Source organism: Neolamprologus brichardi, chromosome 22 (genome assembly GCF_056152115.1).
Source record: "Neolamprologus brichardi isolate AB-2024 chromosome 22, ASM5615211v1, whole genome shotgun sequence".
Classification (NCBI taxonomy): Eukaryota; Metazoa; Chordata; class Actinopteri; order Cichliformes; family Cichlidae; genus Neolamprologus; species Neolamprologus brichardi.
This window is the reverse complement of record NC_142124.1, coordinates 9,144,510-9,167,270: the sequence shown is the minus strand read 5'-3', so window position 1 is coordinate 9,167,270 and position 22,761 is coordinate 9,144,510. Positions and strand designations below refer to the sequence as shown.

At 38.7% G+C, this 22,761-nt stretch overlaps 1 protein-coding gene across 1 annotated transcript; it reads right to left on the bottom strand.

Annotated features, from left to right (window-relative positions):
• Positions 1 to 799: 799 nt before the first annotated feature.
• lipea (lipase, hormone-sensitive a) lies at positions 800 to 19,243 on the bottom strand. The gene is made up of 11 exons (XM_087834972.1): positions 19,207 to 19,243; positions 11,566 to 11,813; positions 9,801 to 10,085; positions 9,122 to 9,212; positions 8,866 to 9,011; positions 8,588 to 8,773; positions 8,038 to 8,187; positions 7,727 to 7,871; positions 6,990 to 7,217; positions 4,271 to 4,650; positions 800 to 1,850 (listed from the first exon to the last, which is right to left on the bottom strand). Exons 1-11 carry the CDS (start codon positions 19,214 to 19,216, stop codon positions 1,623 to 1,625), a joined length of 2,097 nt encoding a protein of 698 aa, XP_087691098.1. The 5' UTR covers positions 19,217 to 19,243; the 3' UTR covers positions 800 to 1,622.
• Positions 19,244 to 22,761: the final 3,518 nt, after the last annotated feature.

Below are 22,761 nucleotides of genomic sequence, written 5' to 3'. Positions count from 1 at the left end.
ACTGATGACTCTGCCATCATTGATCGAGGTTTCCTTCAGAGTATTGCCAGCTGCTGTTGAGTGACATCAGCCAGGAAATGGACTGAGGTCTGCACTTGTAGCAGACAAACATTTTTATCTTAACATTAAAGCTGAGAGCAGCTATTTAGCTGACAGAGTCCAATTAGAGGACGCAGACAGATAAAGGGGAGAAAAAACTGCAAGAACGAAGCAAATGACTGGCAACAGAGCAATCCGTATGAAGGCTGTGATCCTAAAGTTGCACACACTCGAAAATTTGAAAACAAGAAAAGCCATCAGTGTGTTAAAAACTAAAGCGTTTATTTCACCATTTACTGCATAGGTGTCAAACTCTGGCCCACGGGCCAAATTTGGCTCGCAGCCTAATTATTACCAAATTACTATTAGAGCTGGCCTACTGGTATTATACAGCTAATATATATATATTGTTTAGTATTAAGCTTTGCTTGTTCCATATTCAGTTTTTCAGCAAAACTTGTTTGAGTCCATAAGAAAAGATTCATTCTTATATCTGGAGGAAGATTTTTTTTCCAATAAATATTAATGTTAGCCCGCGACTTTGTTCCAGTTTTAAATTTTGGCCCACTGTGTATTTGAGTTTGACACCCTTGATTTACTGCCACCAACATAAACATTTAATTTCAATAAATCAAAAGTTTACTTCCTGTCAACGTCTGTGACACCTAACGTTGAAGAAGGCAAGGTAATGCTCAGATTCACTAATCTGAGTTATCACCATGCACCTCATTAAAAAAAATTCAAGTACAAAAACTTCAGAGTGCAGTTTTATTCAACACAGTTGTGAAAGAATAACAACATGACAAAACAGTTAATTTACACCTTATAAAGTTACTTTCACACTAGTACCAGATACTGCTGGTAAATACAAGGTGAAGGCCTTTTTAATGGTAAGTAAACATGTAAAAAACTGTAAAAAACAAACAAACAAAAAACCCAACAACCCAAAACAGATGACACACCTTATCCAAATAACAATAATAATGATAATAATGATAATAATAATAATAATAATAATACTACAGTGCATCTGGAAGGTGATTCCTATAGAATCAAACCATTAACGCCGGTCAGTTTGACGCAGGCATTGTGAAATAAAGTGTTTCTAACTTAGATCATATGTTTAGACAGCTTTGAATTTTAGGCACAGCAGCTTACCGACTTCAGAAATCTTCCATCAGGTGATAAATTACTACAAGAGCTGGTTATTGTGATTTTCTGAGTTAAATTTCTGTCAGTCTGTGATACTCTGAATGTGCAACAGATTGTAAACATGTAAATCCTGGTAGAAAAATACTTCATAACTATGTTTTTTGTCGTTATTATTATTAGGATCCTATTAAAGCTGGTTGTAAGAAGTTTTCAGTGGTTCTCTTGAACGCCACTACCTACAGAAAACGCTGTGCGGGGTTAAAGTGCAGAAAGACAAAGCTTCCTCAACTTTGTGCTTGTAATTCCTCCTCATTTGTTTCTTTTTCACTTTTCTGTCAGATCTTTCTCTCTCTATTTTTTTCTTTATTTAGAAGTCCCAAAAATATTGGATCAGTCATCCCGATAAGTTGGCACTCTTAACACATGTTTAATTAAGTCTCTTCCACAAGATTGTGCGGTGGGTTTTCTTGCTCAAAAACCTCCCTTATTCGTGCTATGCAGACTTCTGCAGCCACATCCGTCTCCTTGGAGAGCTGGTACAGGCTGAGGAAGCCATGTGGGAGGTCCTTCGCCACTGTCAGACTCACAGGTTGGCCCATGTCTCGAAGCTTCTTGGCAAACATCACAGAGTCGTCCAGCAGGGCATCGAGAGCAGAGGCCTGCGTGGGCAAAAGAGTCAATTCAAATTCTGCTGTGAGTAATAGACTGCAGTTCAACTCACACTGGACTTTATATGAGGAGAAATCAAGTAAGCTAAATGTTAAAAGTGCCTTTTGTATCTAGTACATTTTCTAGAGCATCTCTCCCGTTGAGCCACTGTGTTACTCAGCAACCAATGATCAGTGAGTGCTACATATTGTCTCAAATGACAATCTCGAAGCACCTGTGATTGGACCTCTGGCTGTGGTCAAATTTTCTCCTCGTTCCTCTCACAAAACATTTCTTTTACCCTTTCTAAATGCATCTGAATGTGTTCCATGTGCCTCCCTGTTCTGCAGCCTTTTGAGCCAGCCACAGCAATAAAGTTGCTTTAGAAACACTCTCTTGTTATGTCTTTCTGCTGGAATCATAATCAATGTTTTTCTATTCCATCTATTTTTTTCTGTTCAGGCGAAAGATCTGGGGCTCATCCCAACTGTCATAGGGCAGAGACAGGGTACACAATAGACAGTCTGTCAAAAGACTAACACAATAGCCCTTTTCCAGTAGTACCTACTCAATTCGGCTCAACTCAGTTTTTAGGGTTTTCCATTAAGTGATAGTACTTGGTAACAGGTACTTTTTAAGTACCTGCTCAACCGGGATTCCAAATGAGCGAAGTTGATCTGAAAAGGTGACGTCAATGGACTGCATGCCACTGATTGTCCAATCAATGGCATCACTCAATGAGTCATGAGAGCAATTCCTTCACAAAAAAACAAAACCAGCAGTTCGAAGTCCAGAAAAAAAACGAACACTGTGGCTCATACGTCAGACAAAAAGCCATACACAGAGCAGTAGGTTCAGTGGCTTGCAAAATTATTCGGCCCCCTTGAACTTTCCCACATTTTGTCACATTACAGCCACAAACATGAATCAATTTTATTGGAATTCCACGTGAAAGACCAACACAAAGTGGTGTACACGTGAGAAGTGGAACGAAAATCATACATGATTCCAAACATTTTTTTTTACAAATAAATAACTGCAAAGTGGGGTGTGCGTAGACCCGCGAGTGCAGTCAGTTGCCCATAGACATGGCTCATAAGTGCTAATGACTAAATGTGCACCTGTGTGTAATCTAATGTCAGTACAAATACAGCTGCTCTGTGACGGCCTCAGAGGTTGTCTAAGAGAATATTGGGAGCAACAACACCATGAAGTCCAAAGAACACACCAGACAGGTCAGGGATTAAGTTATTGAGAAATTTAAAGCAGGCTTAGGCTACAAAAAGATTTCCCAAGCCTTGAACATCCCACGGAGCCCTGTTCAAGCAATCATTCAGAAATGGAAGGAGTATGGCACAACTGTAAACCTACCAAGACAAGGCCGTCCACCTAAACTCACAGGCCGAACAAGGAGAGCGCTGCACTGCACAAAGTTGGCCTTTATGGAAGAGTGGCAAGAAGAAAGCCATTGTTAACAGAAAACCATAAGAAGTCCCGTTTGCAGTTTGCCACAAGCCATGTGGTCCATCTAATCTGACTGAGCTGGAGCTGTTTTGCAAAGAAGAATGGGCAAGGATTTCAGTCTCTAGATGTGCAAAGCTGGTAGAGACAGACCCTAAAAGACTGGCAGCTGTAATTGCAGCAAAAGGTGGTTCTACAAAGTATTGACTCAGGGGCTGAATAATTACGCACAGCCCACTTTGCAGTTATTTATTTGTAAAAAATGTTTGGAATCATGTACGATTTTCGTTCCACTTCTCACGTGTACACCACTTTGTATTGGTCTTTCACGTGGAATTCCAATAAAATTGCTGTAATGTGACAACGTAAAGGGGGCCGAATACTTCTGCAAGCCACTGTATACCATCGCCTCGATGTCCTCCATTGTCACTTGTTGTTTGTGTCAGACACAGATGAAATCACAGGACTTTTGACCGCTTTCCCATAATGCCCCGATGCACATTTATGTGGTGCTTAGTTGTAATGGAAAACAACTAAAACGGAGTAGAGTCAAGTTGAGTCAAGGCGAGCAGAGAAGGCACTAGTGGAAAAGAGGCAACAGACACGCTCATTGATCTAACCCCATGCATGGAGAACCAGTTAAGAAGGCCACCGCTAGTAAGCAGTGACTGAACTTCAAAATAAAAGTGTGGGGATTGTTGTTATCCACTGGTTAGAGTGATAATTAAATAAAGAAAAAAAATAGTTTCAAATATACTTTGGGCAGCCTTTAGTATACATGGGCGTATATATGTATACACCCATGTATACTGGATGTCTATGAGTGTGAAGCCCATGGGCAAAACTGATCAACTAAAGAAAAAGACAGAGGTGTCTATTGTGTGACAACAAATCGAGTTTTATGGCTAGAAATTCCAAAAGTTGCCCAAATCCTAATGTAAACATGAACTCTTTCCATCTCCTTTCTTACCACTATGTGTACAGGTGGCAGGCCTTTCAGCATGCTGTTGGGAGCCAGCAGGGGTGACACAAATGGATTCTTTATAACTGGACAGGATGTTGGGTTAACCATAGCAAGAGACTCAGAGCGCAGAGGCTCAAAGCCTTGTGGGTAACAGAGCTGAGCTCCAGAGTTGGGTACGGAAGCTTGGTTGGACATGTGGGTTTCAGTCTGTCTCTGTGAAGATGAGCGGGAGAGCGAGCGACCTGAAGTCCGCCTTGGGTCCAGAAAGGACTGGATCCAGTTAGAGGCTCCCTGAGTGAGATCACTGAGCAGCATGGCCGTGTCTCTACTCAGAGTGCTCAGAGTGCTGCTCCCCATTGCAGGCTGCACCGTCTGGTAGTCCATACCTGAGAGGATACCAATGTTTGGTCAGCAGAGGAAACAACAAACGTGAAGAAAAACAAACAAACAACAACAAAAAACCCACACAACGGTCTGGCACACACTTGTGAGAATATCTACTGAACTACAAATCAGTAGATATGCCCAATATCTAAGAGTTTTACAAGTACTTTTTAAGGTACTTTAAAAAGAGGGTGTTCTATTGCTTATACATGAGAAGAATTTGTCACATATGAACAGATGCAGCTCAGTCCCACAGTCCAAAAACATGCTATTAGTGATTTTAAAGTGGCCATGGATGAGAGGTAGGTAGAGAGTTTGACCGTGTAACCATACAGAGCACTGTATGGTTATAAGAGGGTTGTATTTCAAAGTCTTTTCAGCGGTTAGTAAGTTGTACTTGAGAAAAACAACTGAAAAAACAGCTTCAGAAGCACTTGGGATTAAATCCATCGAACATCTATTGAATAACTCTTGGATTATCTTTGACAGAGACCTTCTGCTTCAGTCTCAAATATAACTGATGATCGTGAACAGTTGTATCACAACTACTACCCAACTACAACTTTGAGACTTTATTCTAGTTAGTCTTCTCATTTTCACCTTGATTTAAATCTAGATGTACTATTGTCTGTATACCAATAGTCTTGGGGGACTACAACACTCAGTCTCTTTTTGAACCTGAAACACTTCTTGTGTGCGGCTGAGTGCAAGAAGACAAACGCAACAAGTGCCATCGTTAAAAAACAATAACTCAGCAACCTAAAAGAAACCAGATGAAGAACATCAAAACAAATGGAAGATATGTGAAATATGAGCATTAATGGATTGGTGAGGCTGTGCTGGCTTTATTGTTTGGCTTATTACGCCAGTAATGACGTCAGAGAATGAGAGGCAGTGGTGGAGTGAGCCAAAAAATAAATAAAGAGAGGGAGCAGTGTCAATAAAAACAAAGCGATGAATCATAAAAATAATGCGTTATTTTCAGACTGTTTTACAGCAGTTACATTCCAGAGCGCTAATAAACACACCCAGATCTCTGCTGCTCGTAACTGACGAGCAGGCTTCATCACGTCTGCTGCGGCTCCTTTGTGTGTATCAACCGTCACATTGACATTCAGCTCTGAAATGCATTGAGACAGCCAGGATGTAATCTGCTCTGTACATTTTTAATAACAGGTTCTGTGATTCGTCTCTACGCCAGCTGACTAATTTGCCTATACAAGCCTTCAAATTTTAGCCAAAATGATCTTTTTAAAAGTTAATTATCTGGAAATTATCAGAAAGCAGATCAAACAGAGTACCAGTGCTGGTTTTTGTTACTCTGCATCACAGACATTAAATTGGTGGAGGGTTGCTAGTATATCCCATGATATTGATGCTTTTGGCTTTAGATTGTGACACTTGGATTAACTGTAAAATTGTTTGGTTCCAGTTTTTAACAGAGCTTAAGACTGTTTATTAAGTAGGTATATCCTGAATCTATGACGGCTACAACTTACATGAGGATGTAACTTGTAAATATATTTACAGATATTAAGGAAAATGTTTGCATGGCTTCATTAAATATACCAAATTATACCCAGTCTGCCAGCAGACTCAGTTCTCTTTATAAAGTGCCATATTACAGCAACAGTTACCTCAAGGTGCTTTACATCGTTTTTGTAGGCTAAACCCCAACAACAATACAGAGAAAACAGCGAAAACCCAACATTCAGATGTCCCCTATGAGCAAGCGCTTTGGCGACACTGGAAAGGAAAAACTCCCTTTTAACAGGAAGAAACGTCCGGCAGAATGAGGCTCAGGGAGGGGCGGCCATTGTTGAAATTATGTCATTATTTCCCGGTTTAAAAATGGCTGTGGTATGACAGCAAAAGCGGAACCACAGACAAACTGATCTAGTTTTTGTTTCTGTATATAGTGCAGGTCCACTCAGAGCATGAAACACTTATATTATTAGAATGACGGTGATAAATACATGTCTTTGTTTTTGGTAATTAACTAAATATGAGTGAAAACTATACATGGTTGTGAACAACAGGTCACATGACTGAAACCTTCCAGTTTTTGCTTTGGCAGTTATGCGTGGCTGACAACAGGAAGACATCTAGGCGGTGCGATGAAGATTAAATCGAAGGTAGGCACAGATTTTGTTTTTAGTACATGCTTAATTAGAAGTTTGACGGGGCAAGTTTTTCCTCCCGCATTTGACGGTTTATACATAAATCCTCTTGATATTCCGTGTTCTTGTCAGGTGGCACCTGGATGTACTTGTGTTAAATGATCTGTAAAACAACACACCTGATCTCCGAGCAGGCACACACGCCCTGCACACAAACATACCTGCATAAGCATTAATGCACTTGGTGAGTACACCTAGAGGCAACAGCGGGTCAATGAGAGTGAGCAGTCGGGAGGGTGAGGCATCGGTGGTGAGCAAAGTGGCGGGGTAGGCGGCCATAATGCCGTCAGGGATTCGGATGCCGGTGGATATGGCCTTCATGGACACGGTGATGCAGAGATTCCCTCCAGCACTGTCGCCTGCCAGACAAACTCGCTCTGCAGTGGAGCCTGACAATAAAAACAAAAATAATTCCCACAATAATTCTTTGGGACCATGGCTGCAGATTCAGATGTGCTGTTGTGATATTTTTAAACTGTAAAAATACTTCCTGCCATGATTTTGTCAATCTAGTGCTCAATCTACTACTTGCAGTAAATGCAGTCATTTATGTGTGGTGTACTGTTGTGTACTTTTTTTTTTTTACTTAAGATATCTCAGACTATTTATCATCTGTTTTTAAATTAATCTCTCATGAGAAAAAATTAAACAAAAGAAAATTCCTAAGGTATAAAAAGTAGAGAGTGGGGTAAAGGGCTGATTTTATGGCTTTCTTGGCTTTGGGGTTCATGAACAGTTTCAAAAATTCTCAGAAAAACTTATAAGAAAGACAAAATTTGAAAAAATAGGTTATTATGGACTGGTTTTACTGGTTTGCCCCACTTTAAATCAAATTAGGCAACATGTGGTCCATGAATTACAATGAGTTCAGCTTTACAGTAAGATAACACACACTGACCCAGCAGATGACAGTTATTCAGTGCCCAGCAGTAGGCGTAAAAACATTCCTCTAGAGCTCTGGGAAAGGGTGCTTCAGGTGACAGAGAGTAGTCGACGGAGAGGACCGGGACATTCAGCTCCTTCGACCAGCTGCGAAGATAGTTCTGCAACACGAGTGGGTTAAAAGGCATGCGATTAATTTATATCCACAGGAATGCAAGATCTAGTGCTACCTGTTACTATTATTATCATTGGAATTTGAGTAGAATTAATCAGAACAGCTATGACAAATAATAATAATAATAAAAAAGTGTGTCTTCTGTAGTGTACCTCGTGAGATCTCGAAGTCTGGGCCACAAAGCCCCCTCCATGGAAGTGGATGAGCAGCCAGGGGGAGCGAGGCTGTTTCTGTACCCAGGGCAGATGGGTGGAGATGGGGGGAGGCTTAGCACGGGACAAAACTAGAAGCTCTTCACTGTCCTGTAAAGTGAAAGGATGAGGAATGGGATCATAAAATAAAGGAAACAAAGCAATCAAGTCTTTTAACAGAAGTCATCTTTCAGCATGTGTACAACCACATTTTTGCAGCTCTCTAATAAAAACCTTGAATATTTCCCCTGTGCTCATTTTTCATTGCCCATCCATAAGCAAATTTTACTGGTTACTAAAATAGCTCTACTAGTTTTATCCAATCTCAAAAACACATAATACAAAAAATACAGAATGTATTTCCTCGCTTATTCTGTAAAAAGTCTGATCCTCACCATATTGGTCAGTTGTGTCAACAACTGTATTTACATATTATAGTCTTTTAAATGCCTTCTCTACATAAAATGTCTTTTTTTCTTCTTCTTCTACTCTACGAGTTGTTGACCTTCACCTGTCCTTCTCGGAGTTCATAGGAGATCAGACGCATGTGGACTGGCCCAGGGCCCCAGTGAGCTATTGGAGGTGACACGGTGACAGACAGCCTGGGGTCAGAGGCCAGAGGAAGGCATAGAGTGACTGGAGGCACGGTCATGGTGAAGTTTACTTGCACTTGTTTGGAGGCTATTCTGTTGAAGCCCTGAAAAGAGTAAGAAATGGAAGAAAGTTCAAATGCTGAAGATAACTTTAGGTAAAAGACAAGCAAAAGAAGGAGTCTGTGATACTACCTACTGCTAATAGGCCGGACTCTGTGAGGTTCCAGAAGGACTTCCAGAACTGCATGTCCAGATTCTGGGTAATGCGCTCAAACTCAGCGCCCCGGAGCTCTGGATCAATAACATACTTCCCTGATGTGAGGAGAGACAAGGCTGCTGTTCCTAAAGGAGGACAGATACTTATTTTAAAGATGGTTAAAGGTAAAAATGCCCATTTAGAAGAAGGAAATGTAACTTTTGACAACATCCTAAATAAAAAAAAAAAAACTCACCTAAGCCAGACTGTTGTTTACCATAGGTTTCTCCATATGAAACCATACTTATGACAACAGTCTGCAGGAACGGGCGAATGGAAGGGGAGTACTGTGAAACAAAATAAGAGGGGCATTTAATAAATACATTCAAAAGACAGGCATCTTACTTATTTTTACAAGTATTAATTACCACCACATAACATAAGAGACTTGTGTGAAAGACCTAGGGATCGGTTCACCCTGCCTGGGACAGGGTTACCAGGGGCTCGCCCTGGAGCCAGGCCCAGGAGCATCTGGTGGCTGGGCCTTAATCCATGGGGCCCAGTGTAAACTTACCTAATCTGCATATAGTAAGCGTAATGAGCCTATATTACAGTACTTGATGATAGTCTGTGAAGTCTTTGCTTTTATTTCTAAATAATAAAAATAAATGGAATTTAAGCTGCCAGAAATTAAATCGCAGTTAAAATCCTTGTCATGTTTTTATTAGGGGAAAGGTCTAAACCTACTGCAGGGCTGCAGGTGGCAGAATTGACAAATCAAACCAACAAAAATAAATAAATAAATAATAATAAATTTTTTATATATATATATATATATATATATATATATATATATATATATATATATATATATATATATATATATAAAAGAAAAAATACAGTTGATTACAAATATTTCTCCACTGTTGGCTGACCTGAAAGCCCAGACAGCGGCCGTAGAAACACGCTTTGTGCATGGAGGAGTACTCCTGCACAAAGCTGCGGCTCAGGTCCTTGTCCTGCAGGGAGTACAGCTGGCCGCAGTCGTTGTCGTTGATCAGCTGCTGGGCGAGATGGAGAAGAGCTCGGAGCTGGCAAAGGGCGCTGCAGTACGCCTCCATCTCAGACGTGTTGTGGTCAACCCTAAAGAAGGGGTTGTTGTAACTGGAGGCAATGTAACGGGCTTTGTGGATGATGTGCAAAAGGCAAGCCTCCAAGACCTGAAAGAAACAACAGGATGAGAGGTTGGAAGGCAATGATACATGAAATGCACATGTTTATTATGGCTTTTCATGAAATATAGTTAATTTTAAAAAAGGCTCTCATGCAGCCCAATCACACTGAGATGATGGGCTTTTTATATCTGTAGTGATTATTATAACATTTATGATGTGCTCCAAAACCTATGAAAATTTAAGATTGAACCAAGATTAAAACAATCTTGGTACCTACTATATAAATATTAGGAAGAACTACATTTCACAGTAGTGTAACCACCAAACCTTAAACCACACAGGAAGTCAACCATTTTTAAACCATTAAAGAATTTTGTGGTTGTTTTCCAATTTGCAGAGTTTGTACTTTAACCCTTTAAAGCCGGTCGGAGCGGGCACGCTCTGTTTTGCGTAACTATTTTTAAATCCCTGTAGAACTGGAACCACGTAAGCTAGCGCAATAATGTTTTTTGCATATGAAACCGGAGGAGTTGTACTTACATCTTATGCCATCAGCTTGTCCTAGGTCACATTTTCCTCAAAAATAAATCTATGAAGACACTCAAAATAAATGTCCTGTTGTTGTAAACTATTTTTTTTGCAACTATTTGTATTTAAAGTTTTGAGGGATAAGCCTCAAAGTAGACATATATGTAAAAAAAACAAAAACGATTTTCAATTTTTTTGTAGTTTATTGCACTTTTTTGCAATTTATGTAGTTACTATGGACTTAATGCATACATATTATTAAAATTTGGGCTATAACAGTTGTATTGATGTATAGCAACTTGAAGTGCTCCCTAAAATGACTCAATGGCTCAGCATGTAAAAATATAAAGTAAGCTCTGGCGGACTTGGTTCTATGGTAGGTCTTAAAGTGTTAACTCACTGCAGACAATTAATCAGACTGATATGATATTTTGTCAGTCTTCTACAGATTTTTGCATTACTTTGTTTGTTTGTTAATTTGTTTTATTCCTATGCACAATGTCTAATATTTCTCATGCTTTAGGAGTGTCTGTATAACTCAAGATATCAACAGTTTTTTTTTTTAAATTTAAGGTTTACACGTAAAAAAGATCTCTTGAACTGAATTGATATTTAATTTAATTGATATTTTTATATTGTCGCTGAATTTCTATAAACTTAAAAAAACAAAACAAAAAAACTCAAATGAAAAACCTAAATGGAAAAATATGTTAACTGAGCAAAAACAATAGGGTCCAACCCTCCCATGATCCTAAACCGGATAAGCAGAAGAAAATGGATAAACAGATGAATAAAAATTAGTGAATCGGTACTTGAATCATCTGAACCCCACACTTCTAGTATTTGCAGAAATACAAATATTAAAATGTTGTTGTTGTTAAAATGCAATAACCTACAATCTAATAAACTGTTTTTTTTCTAATCATTTAAACCAAAGATCTGAAAAACCAAACACACTGTTAGTCACATAACACACACGGTCCAGCCACCGTCATACCTTGACCAGCGTGCGGTAGCCATTCCCGGGTGTTTGTTCATCAAAGTCATAATGGTGATAGACGGCGGTGAAGCTGGTTACTACAGGCTCCAGGGCTCGACCATGTTCCTGAATCTGTTTCAGACAAGTGACCAGACGCTCAACAGCAGTGCCGTGTGGCAAACGAGAAGGTCCGCAAAAAACAGAGATGTTGTCTTGGCACACTTTCTCCAAGGTTGCAAACACAACCTCGTGGTCCATTTCTGGGGCTGTGAAGGAAAGAGAGAGAAAGAAGAAGAGACCACCGAGTGAAACTTGTCATTCATTTGAAGCTCTCTGTGTCGATTCAGCAAACCTCTGATGTGCGCTTTATACATCTAAATAAAAGACTTAGGGGAAACCCAAAGATCGCAATGATCTCATTGCCATCTCATGCTCATTGATTACACTGTATTATCTGTTCAAGGGTTGAAGTTCAACTGACCTCATGAGAGCAGCTGACTGTTATGCAATAAAGAGCAATAAAGATAAGGAGAAAACGTGGCAGTCACAAAATAATAAACAAATCTGTGGAAGACTTCTGTAATGGCAAAGATGGTGCATCTCCAAATGAAAATGAAATGAAACACGCCCTTTATTATAATATAACGGGGAAGGTATCCAGTAGTGTACTTGCCATTGGGTCTGTGCTGCATCATATTGTCAGCAATTAATCTTGCAAAAAATGTTTAAGTAATATAACAATGTCACGTTGCAACATCTTTGCTATAACAACACTATTTACCTTCCCTAACAACGATACATTGCGTGATGTCTTCTGATGATTTAGCTGTGGGTCGGGGAACTCCAGGGCTCAAGGTCCAGTGTCCTGCAGGTTTTAAATGTGTCCTTGATCCAATACAGCCGATTTAAATGGCTAAATTACGTTCACAACATGTCATGAATAGGGATGGGTACCGGTATCCGGTGCACATTTCGGTACGAAATGTCATACACTTTGGATTCTAGCCAATCGTTTTATCTTTGCAAGCGTAGTAGGCGGGCCCAGGTACGTACGTTCTTTTAGAGCAGAGCTACAGATTAAAAATGCCCAAGGCGAAGCAAAAGATGCAAACTCAGCAGCCTGCAACAAGTGCTTTAAGCTTTAACCCTTAAGGACCCACGGTGACACTGGTGTCACTGCCCCTTTACACTTAGAGAATTGGTTATATATGATCCATTTGATATAAGACCCCCGTAATTTTCATGAAAGTAGAAATAGGTCTGGGCTCTTAAGGGTTAAGGTGATACTGTGCAAAGGAGGTAACACCTCGAATCTGATGAAACACCTGGCGACGTATAGCATTTTGTTAAAAGCCGAGAAATGCGCCGTATTTGATAGCTTGCTGCGAGAGCTCACACCGAGCACATCTACTGCGGGTGGGTTGCCTGTTATCGGACCCGGAGTTAGCAACATCCCCCAAAAACCCGAAAAGGGGAGAGTCCTGGCCCCTAGCCCTGCCAGTGTAGCAGAAATGATGACGGCAGCAGCAGCTTCTCTGCGTGAGTAGCTTAATGTTGTCCGTGTGCAATTTACGTTGAGTAGGCTAACCACGTTATTACATTAAAGCATGTAAGATGAACTAGCAAACACCGTCGTAGTTACATGTGGCTGTCTTCTTGTTTGATGGCAGATACTCCCTTCACCCTGGCCAAAAAGGCTAAAATGACCAAAGAAAAAGTGAAAAACAGCTAAACATGAGAGGTTTTTGGACAAAATTAGTTTTTTCCATTGATTAAGCACTGCTTCCAGGCAAGAATGATGCCATAAATCCCCAATAGCTGCAGAAAAGGCTAACATTGTTATCTTTTTACAAAAAAACCCAGCTGAACATGAGAGGTTTTTGGACCAATTTTGTGTTCTCCATTCTTTAAGCACCGGTTCAAGCACCGTTTAAGCACCGGCACCGTTTCAAAAGTACCGGTTTGGTATTGGTATCGGATAAAACCTAAACGATACCCATCCCTAGTCATGAAGTCCTCCAGAGATCTGGTAATGAACTAATCATTTGATTCAGGTGTGTTGACCCAGGGTGAGATCTAAAACCTGCAGGACACCAGACCTTGAGGCCTGGAGTTCAACAACCTCCAACACAGAACTTTGCAAAACATGAAACAAAAAACAAACTTCCTACTAAAACAGGAAACAAACTACATACACAGGGTTACCCAAAGTGTCGTGGGATTGTCCACCATGGATGCACCACTTTGATATTTGGATCAGATACCCATTCAATCCCGACTAACAAAAGCTGGATCGGCTGTCAGTGGTAAAGAGCTGATCTATAGGCCCATCTGTTCACCCGTTATGTTTGCTGTAGCACTTGTTGGAATGCTTTTAATTTTTTATTAGGATTATTTAAATTTAACAGTCATGTGTCATAAAGCAGGAATAGAAACTACTATCCTGCACGCCAGAATCAGCAGACTCTGATCAATTAAAGGGAAGTCAAACTAGATGTTTCTTTACACATAAAGAATTCTTCCCGGTCTCTTCCCACAGTGAGGAATAGTTTTTTAATTCAACACTTGTGTCTAATTGGCACCCTATATTGAATTAAAACTGGAAAAAGTTGAATTAATGCATTCCTAAATATCACACACACACACACAACACAGGAGAGGACATTCACCCACTGAAGATCATATTGCATATGATGATTAAGAAAAAGAGCAGTCACAGTTTAACATGCTACATTAAAAACCATTGTGGAAATGGTCATGGAGACAATGGACCAGTGTGTGTGGTGTGGCTTTACTAAAGAAAGAAAAGTAAAATCTTTCATGTCAGCAGGAGCTGTCAGAGCACAGAGCCTGCAGCGAAGAGTGAAATCGGGACACCGTGCCAAATGTGGAGATGCTCATAAACACTGAAAGCTTTGTCGCAGTTTTGACACATGGTCGATTGTGTTTTTCCATTTCTGGGCAGCACTCCGTGCCTTAGAGAGATGACCTTTAGGCTTCTCACAATATTTTAATACTATAAGGGCTGCAGTGTGATACACATCTGCCTGCAAAGCCCACTAAACAGCAGTTAGAAACAAGCTCGCACAGATGACAAGGGCTGCAGCTATTCTATCGCTAATTGAGCAATAATAAATATTCAACAGAGTGAAATGAACTGCTTATTTTTGACATCGCAATGTTTTTATTAGTTTCACTGCAATCCACATTTGTCAAAAAAACCTTACTGCTGTATTTGCGTGCCATTTCAAAAACATATTTCTTAAGAAAATATTTTCTTAAATGCAAAATTAAATAATCTGAAGTAGAGCTGGGCGATATATCGAGTTTTTAAAAAATATCGATATATTTTTATACGAGATATAAGATGTGACAATATCCTTTATATCGATATAGTCTATGTTACTTGTGGAGCCGCAAGTTTGCCTCTCTTTCGTCCACTTTTATCTTTACGCAACATTACTCAGCCTCGCCTCTCCTTCACTGAACACAACTCCCCCTCCTCCCCCATCGCTTCACCTGCAGGAAGCGACAAGATGGACACGGCAAATCTCCGTTAACGAGTTACTGCACATCGCCCCGTGCGTGGGGCTGGACGCCGTCAACGTGTTAGCTAGCTAACCACGCTAACGAGCTAACCACGCTAACGACATGCAGCCCAGAGGCGCTGCACAGCCTAAAATCCTTTCATTTTCTCAAAAGTTGACAGTGCGCCTTATGTATGAATTCTGGTTGTGCTTGATGGCCGCGAACAGATTTTATGTGGTACACAGCGCTCAGCAATCTGTCAAAAAATGTTTTAGTACGACTTTGGTAAGCTACGGTGCTGCACCGGTTGATGGATTGTCGGAGCATTACGGCTACCGAGGAGCCTCGCGGAGTGATACGTACTGTGCTTCAACGTAATATTACCCTACTGTGTATAAGGACCATAAATGGCACCTGTTAAGAGACGTGGTTACGAAGAGGATTTCAAACTCAATGCTGTGAGTCACACAGTAGAAGTTGGGAACAGAGCAGCTATGAAATCTGTCTTTGTTACTATGCTCAGTGTCTTTTAGTTTACATTTTGACTGCACAATTGTGAGCTTTTTGTTATGCACAAAAACAACATTGTTTTCTTTTATTTATGGAGCATTATTATTTAATAAATGCTCATAATTTATTTTTGAGTAAATTTTATGTACATCTATGCTCTATGTTAATAAAAGTGCCTGTGTGACATCTGGGACACAGCTTTGACTAAGAAATCTCTTTTTGTTCTTACTTTATGGCTTTAAAAAAAAAAATCAAGATATATATCTTATATCGCCGTCCAGGTAAAAAATATCGAGATATGAATTTTGGGACATATCGCCCAGCCCTAATCTGAAGTATGGTGATATTAGCTAAAAATAGGTATACAAACTTAGATTAACAGATGGAAAAATAAGAGTTCTTACATTATTATATCTTCAGTATGAAGTAGATTTGGTGTGTGTTGTCTGTGTGTTTACATGTGGTAGTGAATAAGTGAGTTTGTAAGCCTATAAATAAGCATGTGCAATGAAGAAAAGCGAGTACATCAGCATTCTCAGAACTGAGGCTTGACCTGTGGTTTGATGTAAAATTTCATGGTGCAGAAAAAGTTCTGATGGTGTAGATGCTGATAATGTTAATAATTGATGTTAATAATAATTCAGTGCCCAGCCTAACAGTGCCAGGTCAGTGGCTCATGCAAAACTTTACTGGTTTGCTGTTATTTTTAGATGTTTAAGTAGTTAGTTAACTACTGTGCGTGACTAGCCAAATAGTTGACTAACCGTTGCTACTGTCACTAGTCGGTACCAGATGTAATAGTCATTTAATCGAATTGTTCTATACATTAATTGATACACGATGCCAGTAAATAGTTGTGTCCTAATGTTATGCAACCATCTACTACCAGATGCATATGATGAGAAACGACATTAAATCTGTTAACCTCGGCCCGATTTGTTGTTAACGCTATTATTGCTAGTTCTTTTAAAGGTGAAAAAATTAGATTGCAGATAAATGTATCATATATGCAGTCATACATCGAAAGGAGTCAGCTGAAGCCTTCTGGGTAAGGTGTTCCAACTGATGTATGCAGCGACTGACCTGGGAACACTTCGACGTTTCCCTTGATAAGCTGGAGGAGGTGGGTGGGGAGAGAGAATTCTCGGCTTCCCTGCTTAGGTTGCTGTCCCCATGACCCAACTTCAGATAAGCAGAAGAAAATGGATGGATGACTTATCGATTTGAACTTTTATTGAAGCGGTTGCCATGAATTTTCAAACAGCGTGCATAAAACACGGCACAAAATCACCCTTTTTAGTCACCATTTATTCATTTTTCAGGTGGTAATTTGTCATGTTTTTAACAACCCATTAACATGTTTGCAGTAACGTGTTTTTATATCATATTTAACATCAATTTAGTGTTTTTCTTCTTCACTGTTTAGACTACAATGTGCAATGTTTATAAAGCACCATGCAAGGTGCTGCACAGTTAAGCAACATGACTCGTTATTGAAGAATGGGGTTAAATTGTCTTTGTTTAAAAGGCTTTGGACATAAAACAGTTCCCAAATTTGGCTTTATATATCTGAGTGTAAATTTAAGTTTTAGCCTAGTTGGTTAGTCTAATTTACTTTCCTTGTTTAGTCGACAAGGAACTTAGTAGCCAGGAACATCCCTAGTTGTAAAACAATTTAATTTATATTTTATTGAGATTTTATAATAAATATGCAAAATAATGTTATCAAAGAGTTGAAATAATGTCACCCTCTTAGATTCCCCCCTGCTTGTTGTACCTACTGTTGTGACAGAAAACAGGACTGCTTTCATCAGCTTTCAGCAAATTGCCCAATTCAAACATGGTATCAGATTGGGTTAGGAGTTCATCTGAACTTCTCCAGCTTTAGCTTTGGCTTTACACTCAACTATGACACCATCACTGTCACTACTGCTGTTGTGTTATCGGTCTTTTTGTTGAAAAACTGGGGCCTGGATGGATTTAATGTTGTAATACTCTGCATTCACAGTGGGGGCTCTTACATACACTTCTACTACAGGCTTATTTTTAGCCACAAGTGTGGAAGAAACACTTGCCTTTGAATGGTGACAAGTAAGTGTTACAGAGTTGTGGATTAAAGAAAGCACCAAAGCAAATAGATTGTGTTGAGGGGTTTTTTGTGTAATCAAGTTACTGATTCGCTGCAAGCCTACAGATAACAAAAACTCTGTTCACTTCCCTTTTCTGAGACTGTTCCCAATGTAAAGGTCAAAGTGCAATTTCAAAGAATCATTCAGCTCCACTGTTTCTTAGAAACACCAGTGGTAACTAGGACCCCAACCACAAATAAACCTCAGTTCTTGGGAACATCATGAGAAAAGTTTATTCCTTATGGCTATACTTTGAAGATCTGTGTAAGTTCGTGGAAAAGCCTACAAAAAGAGATCACTTGCACTTCTTTGCATTTTCTTTTTTTCTCCTGTTGAGCTTTTCAAAAGTCTGATCAGACGATTAATCTTATTTTGTGCTTTTAGACACTATTTAGCTGCAGCTCTTGATATTATTTGGCAACCAATGCCTTTCATATGCTGCAGATCTTTTTCCCCTTCCTTCACAAACTTGAATAAAATTGCTTTCATGTTAGCCTACTTATCCTCAGCACAGGGCCATCTATCTATGTTTGTCTGTGGAAAAACAACAAAAACTACCTCACAAAAGGGTGGTGCTTGTGGCTCACCATCCATGGCTCCTCACATATGAAACTGCACAACTACTTTATCTTTTACATATACATATATTTTAATACTTGCTTCTGGTTTATGTTGTCTAAAGGTAGGATTATTACTGCTCATTACTAAATGAGTCCGTTTTGTTTACATTTTAACAACTGGAGTTTAAAATGTAAACGAATATCACCGGACAACGCAATCAACACTTAGCCCGAAACAACACCCTAAATTATCATTTCACTCTGCCGCTGGCCAGATGTGAAACGTGTCTCACTGTTCCACCTGCAATGGTCCGGTTTTGTGATAATATTACAGTGATTCCGTGTTTCAGTTTCGAAGTTACATAACCAAAACTAAACTAAATGAGCCATTCGTGGCAGCTTGGTGACATCTGTTTAACGATGAGTCCACGCCTCTTTCGACGGGAGCAAATGTGCTTCCCTGCTAAATCTCTTTATTTATCAAAGTAAAAAGCCTGGCTTGTCACATGGCAACCCCTTTCAAACTAAACAGCTAACAGTAGCAAACACTTGTCAGCAACAGCGGTAGCAGGCTGCTCTGTCCGCTATCAGTTGTCTTCCCGGACATTGGTTTCACATTTACAGTCTGTATCATTCCGCGTTTTAAACAGCAAATCTGATATATTAAACGCTGAAAACGCGCCCACTGTCGAAGCTAACAACGAGCAACAGTTTGCTACCGGTGACAACTTCGCCCATAACGCGAAGTTTCGGGACTGTAAGCTCTCCACCAATACTGCCAAATGCCACCGTTTACAAACAGATACAACCACCTAAAACGTCGCTAACGTTTGTTTAGCTGGATAACACTGTGCAGATGAGCCTAACACGACAGATGTTATGTTACGTGGGCGGTTATGTGACTTCGTTGAGTAGTAAATGCCTTCACTCACCTTCCCGCATCTTCTTCCTTGATCTTCTGACGATCTCTGTGAGCGCGCCCGCAGAATGCTGGGTAACGTCATGTGAGAAAAGCGCGTTCACGCGTCTACCATGACACCAGTTAGCATTATTATTAATCCACAGGTGGGATAAAAACAAGGATTATCAATACTGAGCTGCATATTTTGATGCCATGGCAGCCATTATATTATATAATCTGTTTTAAATCAAAGTTCTGATGACTAGGACATTTATTCACTATATATTAGTGGCAGGACAGTCAGGACAAGCAAGGCAATTGGTGTCTTCCTTGACAAATTACAAAGTAGAGCAATCTCTGTTCTTTCATCTTAGAGGCCTCTACTACTACTATCAAGATAACTTGAGGATTAACCCTGGGTTGTCTTTACTACAAAGGTGGCTCACTTCTTATCGGGGTCCCAAAAAGTTGATTCTGTTCATTTGGACATATTGTTTTTGTAATAGAGTGAATTGTTGCCCCCCCAACTAGCGACCAGGATTTTAAAAATTTTCAGTGTTAAAGAGGCTGTTGAGGGACTGTTCAAACATAAGAAAAAACACTGCATGTGGGTCGTGTTGTCGAATATAATGAATCGAAGGAAGATTTTGAGTCATATTTGGAGCAGGTGGAGAAATTGATGTGGGCAAATGATGTTTCCGATGAGAAGAAAGTGTGCCCATAAAGGACAGAACAGACAAGAGGGTAATAACAAAATAAAGAGCTGGAAGGGACCTAAAAAGACACAGGAGCAAAGCAACCATGCTATCAATGTGTTGGAAACATTCTGGACATGAGTGCCTTCCCTGTGTTCTACATTTAGTTTAGTGGAACAAGGGAAGGCACTAGACTAGAAACTATAAATATAACATAAGCAGAAAACAACTAAGAACCATGAATAGTACGAAATCACACAGTATGATTAAAACAAGAAATATACAAGGAGGAATTTAATGGGGAATCCAGAAGTTGTTTTTTATGATTGTTTATCTACTAATAGTAATTTTGTTTGCAAACATTCAGAATCTCTGAAAACTGGTAATAGTCAAATTGAACATTGTTGTCATAATAACAATTACAAAACAAAAGAATCAAACAGTAAAACAATCAAAAAAAGATTCAGAGACAGGTTGCTTATGTACTACAGTTAAAACATTCACTCCACGGGAGTCTCTAGTGGCCATCAGATTAGTTGCAGCTATCAGGACATCTATAGTGTACAGAATATTTACTAGAATTTAAAAAATGGACAATATGCAAGATTTTAAGAGTTTAAAACACAGTGGTCTGTAATTGTAATTTTCTGATATTTATTACAGAAAACAATAATATATATTTCGCAGGAAGCAATGTCATATTTGAGACACTGTAGGGAATAAAAGGCTGTAATGCAATTGCAAGAAGCCTGCAATTGCATTACAGCAAGCCTGTAATGTCCAATAATGCAGTTTTACAACTAGTTGATTAAAGTTAAGTAACTACCCAATTTTGTCAAGGTTAGCTCAACTTACAATAGAAAAACATAACTAATTATATTTTAAGAAGATTTTAAATGATTCGTCTTGGGTAAAGAAATATATATGTATATATTAAATACGTATAAACCTTAATGTTGAATAAATACTGAATGAAGAATTTGAAAACACCCTGCAGATTAGTAGATGTATAAAAAAGACAAAGAAAGCCATTTAAATAAAGAATTCTGTGCTTAAATAATGAATTGTACAATATTAATATTAAAATATACATTTGTAAATTCATTTACAAATTCATTTTTAATTAGTTTATTAATACAAACATGACTAAAGTATTTTTTAATGTAATATTTAAATTTAAAATAAAAACATTATATTTTAACCAATATTTCAAAATGAATTATTAATCTATTAATAGATACTTCAAATCGAAAATGAATTTCACAAAAAAGAATTAAAATCTCAAATAAAACCTAATTTTCAACATTTTTTAATTCCAAAATTAAAAAAACCCCCAGATGTTCAAAATCGCTTTTCAAAACACAATTTAAAAAGAGAAATAAGTATATGGATACAAAATTCAGAGATTCATTTTTGACATTTAAACTGGTTCCACAACTCATATGAAAATCTATTTCCCTTTGATGTTAGTTCACAGATGAGCATTTATATTAGCATATTGATTAGCTCTGGGATTAAACAGGATTAGCTGCCTGGATTTTTCTACACTGCTGTTTGTGCTCATAACTTTGCGTTGCTAATAAGTGTAAGCACGCACAAAAGCTAAAATTGATTCAGTTTAGTACTTTTCTCTGTACGCTCTGTGCTTATAATGGCCCTGAATACTGCGATATATTGAGCAAATGATGTAGAAATAATTTTAACAGAGGTCATAAAGTAATTAAATCACTGCTGTAATTTTATTTGTTTATATTTTGTTTTTGTGTGAAGGTTTTTTTGATGACAACTTGGACTCCTCCGTGAGATGAGGACACACCCACATCTGTTCCATACCACAGTCATGGAGGATGTTACAGCTCATAGTCAGCTTTGCGGCATCAGACACACACACACACACACACACACACACACACACGTAAACCACCAACTGGATTTCATGCAGAAGAGACTGCCTCAGTGATGATTGTCTCTGCGTCCTCTACTTTACCTCCTAACCATTATCCCCTTCAACACACAATATAAAGTCACACCAAAAGCATTGTGTAACTTTATTAAGAATGATGTTTGTAACTTGTACACATTTGTACTTTTACTTGTTTTATCAGCTCAGTCCGCAGGCACACTTGGAGGTTCAGCTCTCTGTTTCTCTGCAGGGTCCCTTCATTCTTCACATATCCGTGTTTGGCAGAGTGTCAATCCGGAGGCTGAATGGTCCTTGTGCAAGCACACACACTTCTTAGCAGTGCATGCGTATGTCCAACCAATCAGGGAGCTCCTTACACTGTTGCAAAGCTAACATGTATAGCTTCGGGATTTCAGAAATCAGATAGCTAATCCAATAATTAATCTGCCAGCTAATCCAGGACGTAATCCAGTAGTTAATCTGTTAGCTAAACCACTTTCGAATGAGTTGTGGAATCGCCATTTAAAATGTCAGAAATATATTTGTTGAAAATCTTTGATTTTTTAATCCACTTACTTATTTCTCTTTTTAAAATTGTGTTTTTAAAACAATTTTCTAAATCTGTTTTTTAATTTTGGAATTAAATTTTTTTTTTTGGAATGAGGGTTTGATTGAGAGTTTATTCTTTTTTTGTGAGCCTTATTTTGGATTTAAAGTATTTATTAATAGATGAATAATTCATTTTAAAATATTGATTTAAAAACAGTGTTTTTATTTTTAATTAAATTATTAAATAATATTAAATTACTTTAGTAGTGTTTGAATAAATAAAATTAAAAATGAATTTGTAAATGAATTTACAAATGTATATTTTATTGTACAATTCATTATTAAGCACAGAATTCTTTATTTTGATGCGTGTGGCTTTGTGATCCTCTATATAGCACTTATAAGTATCCGATTTGGGTACATAAGGTCATCACAGTCA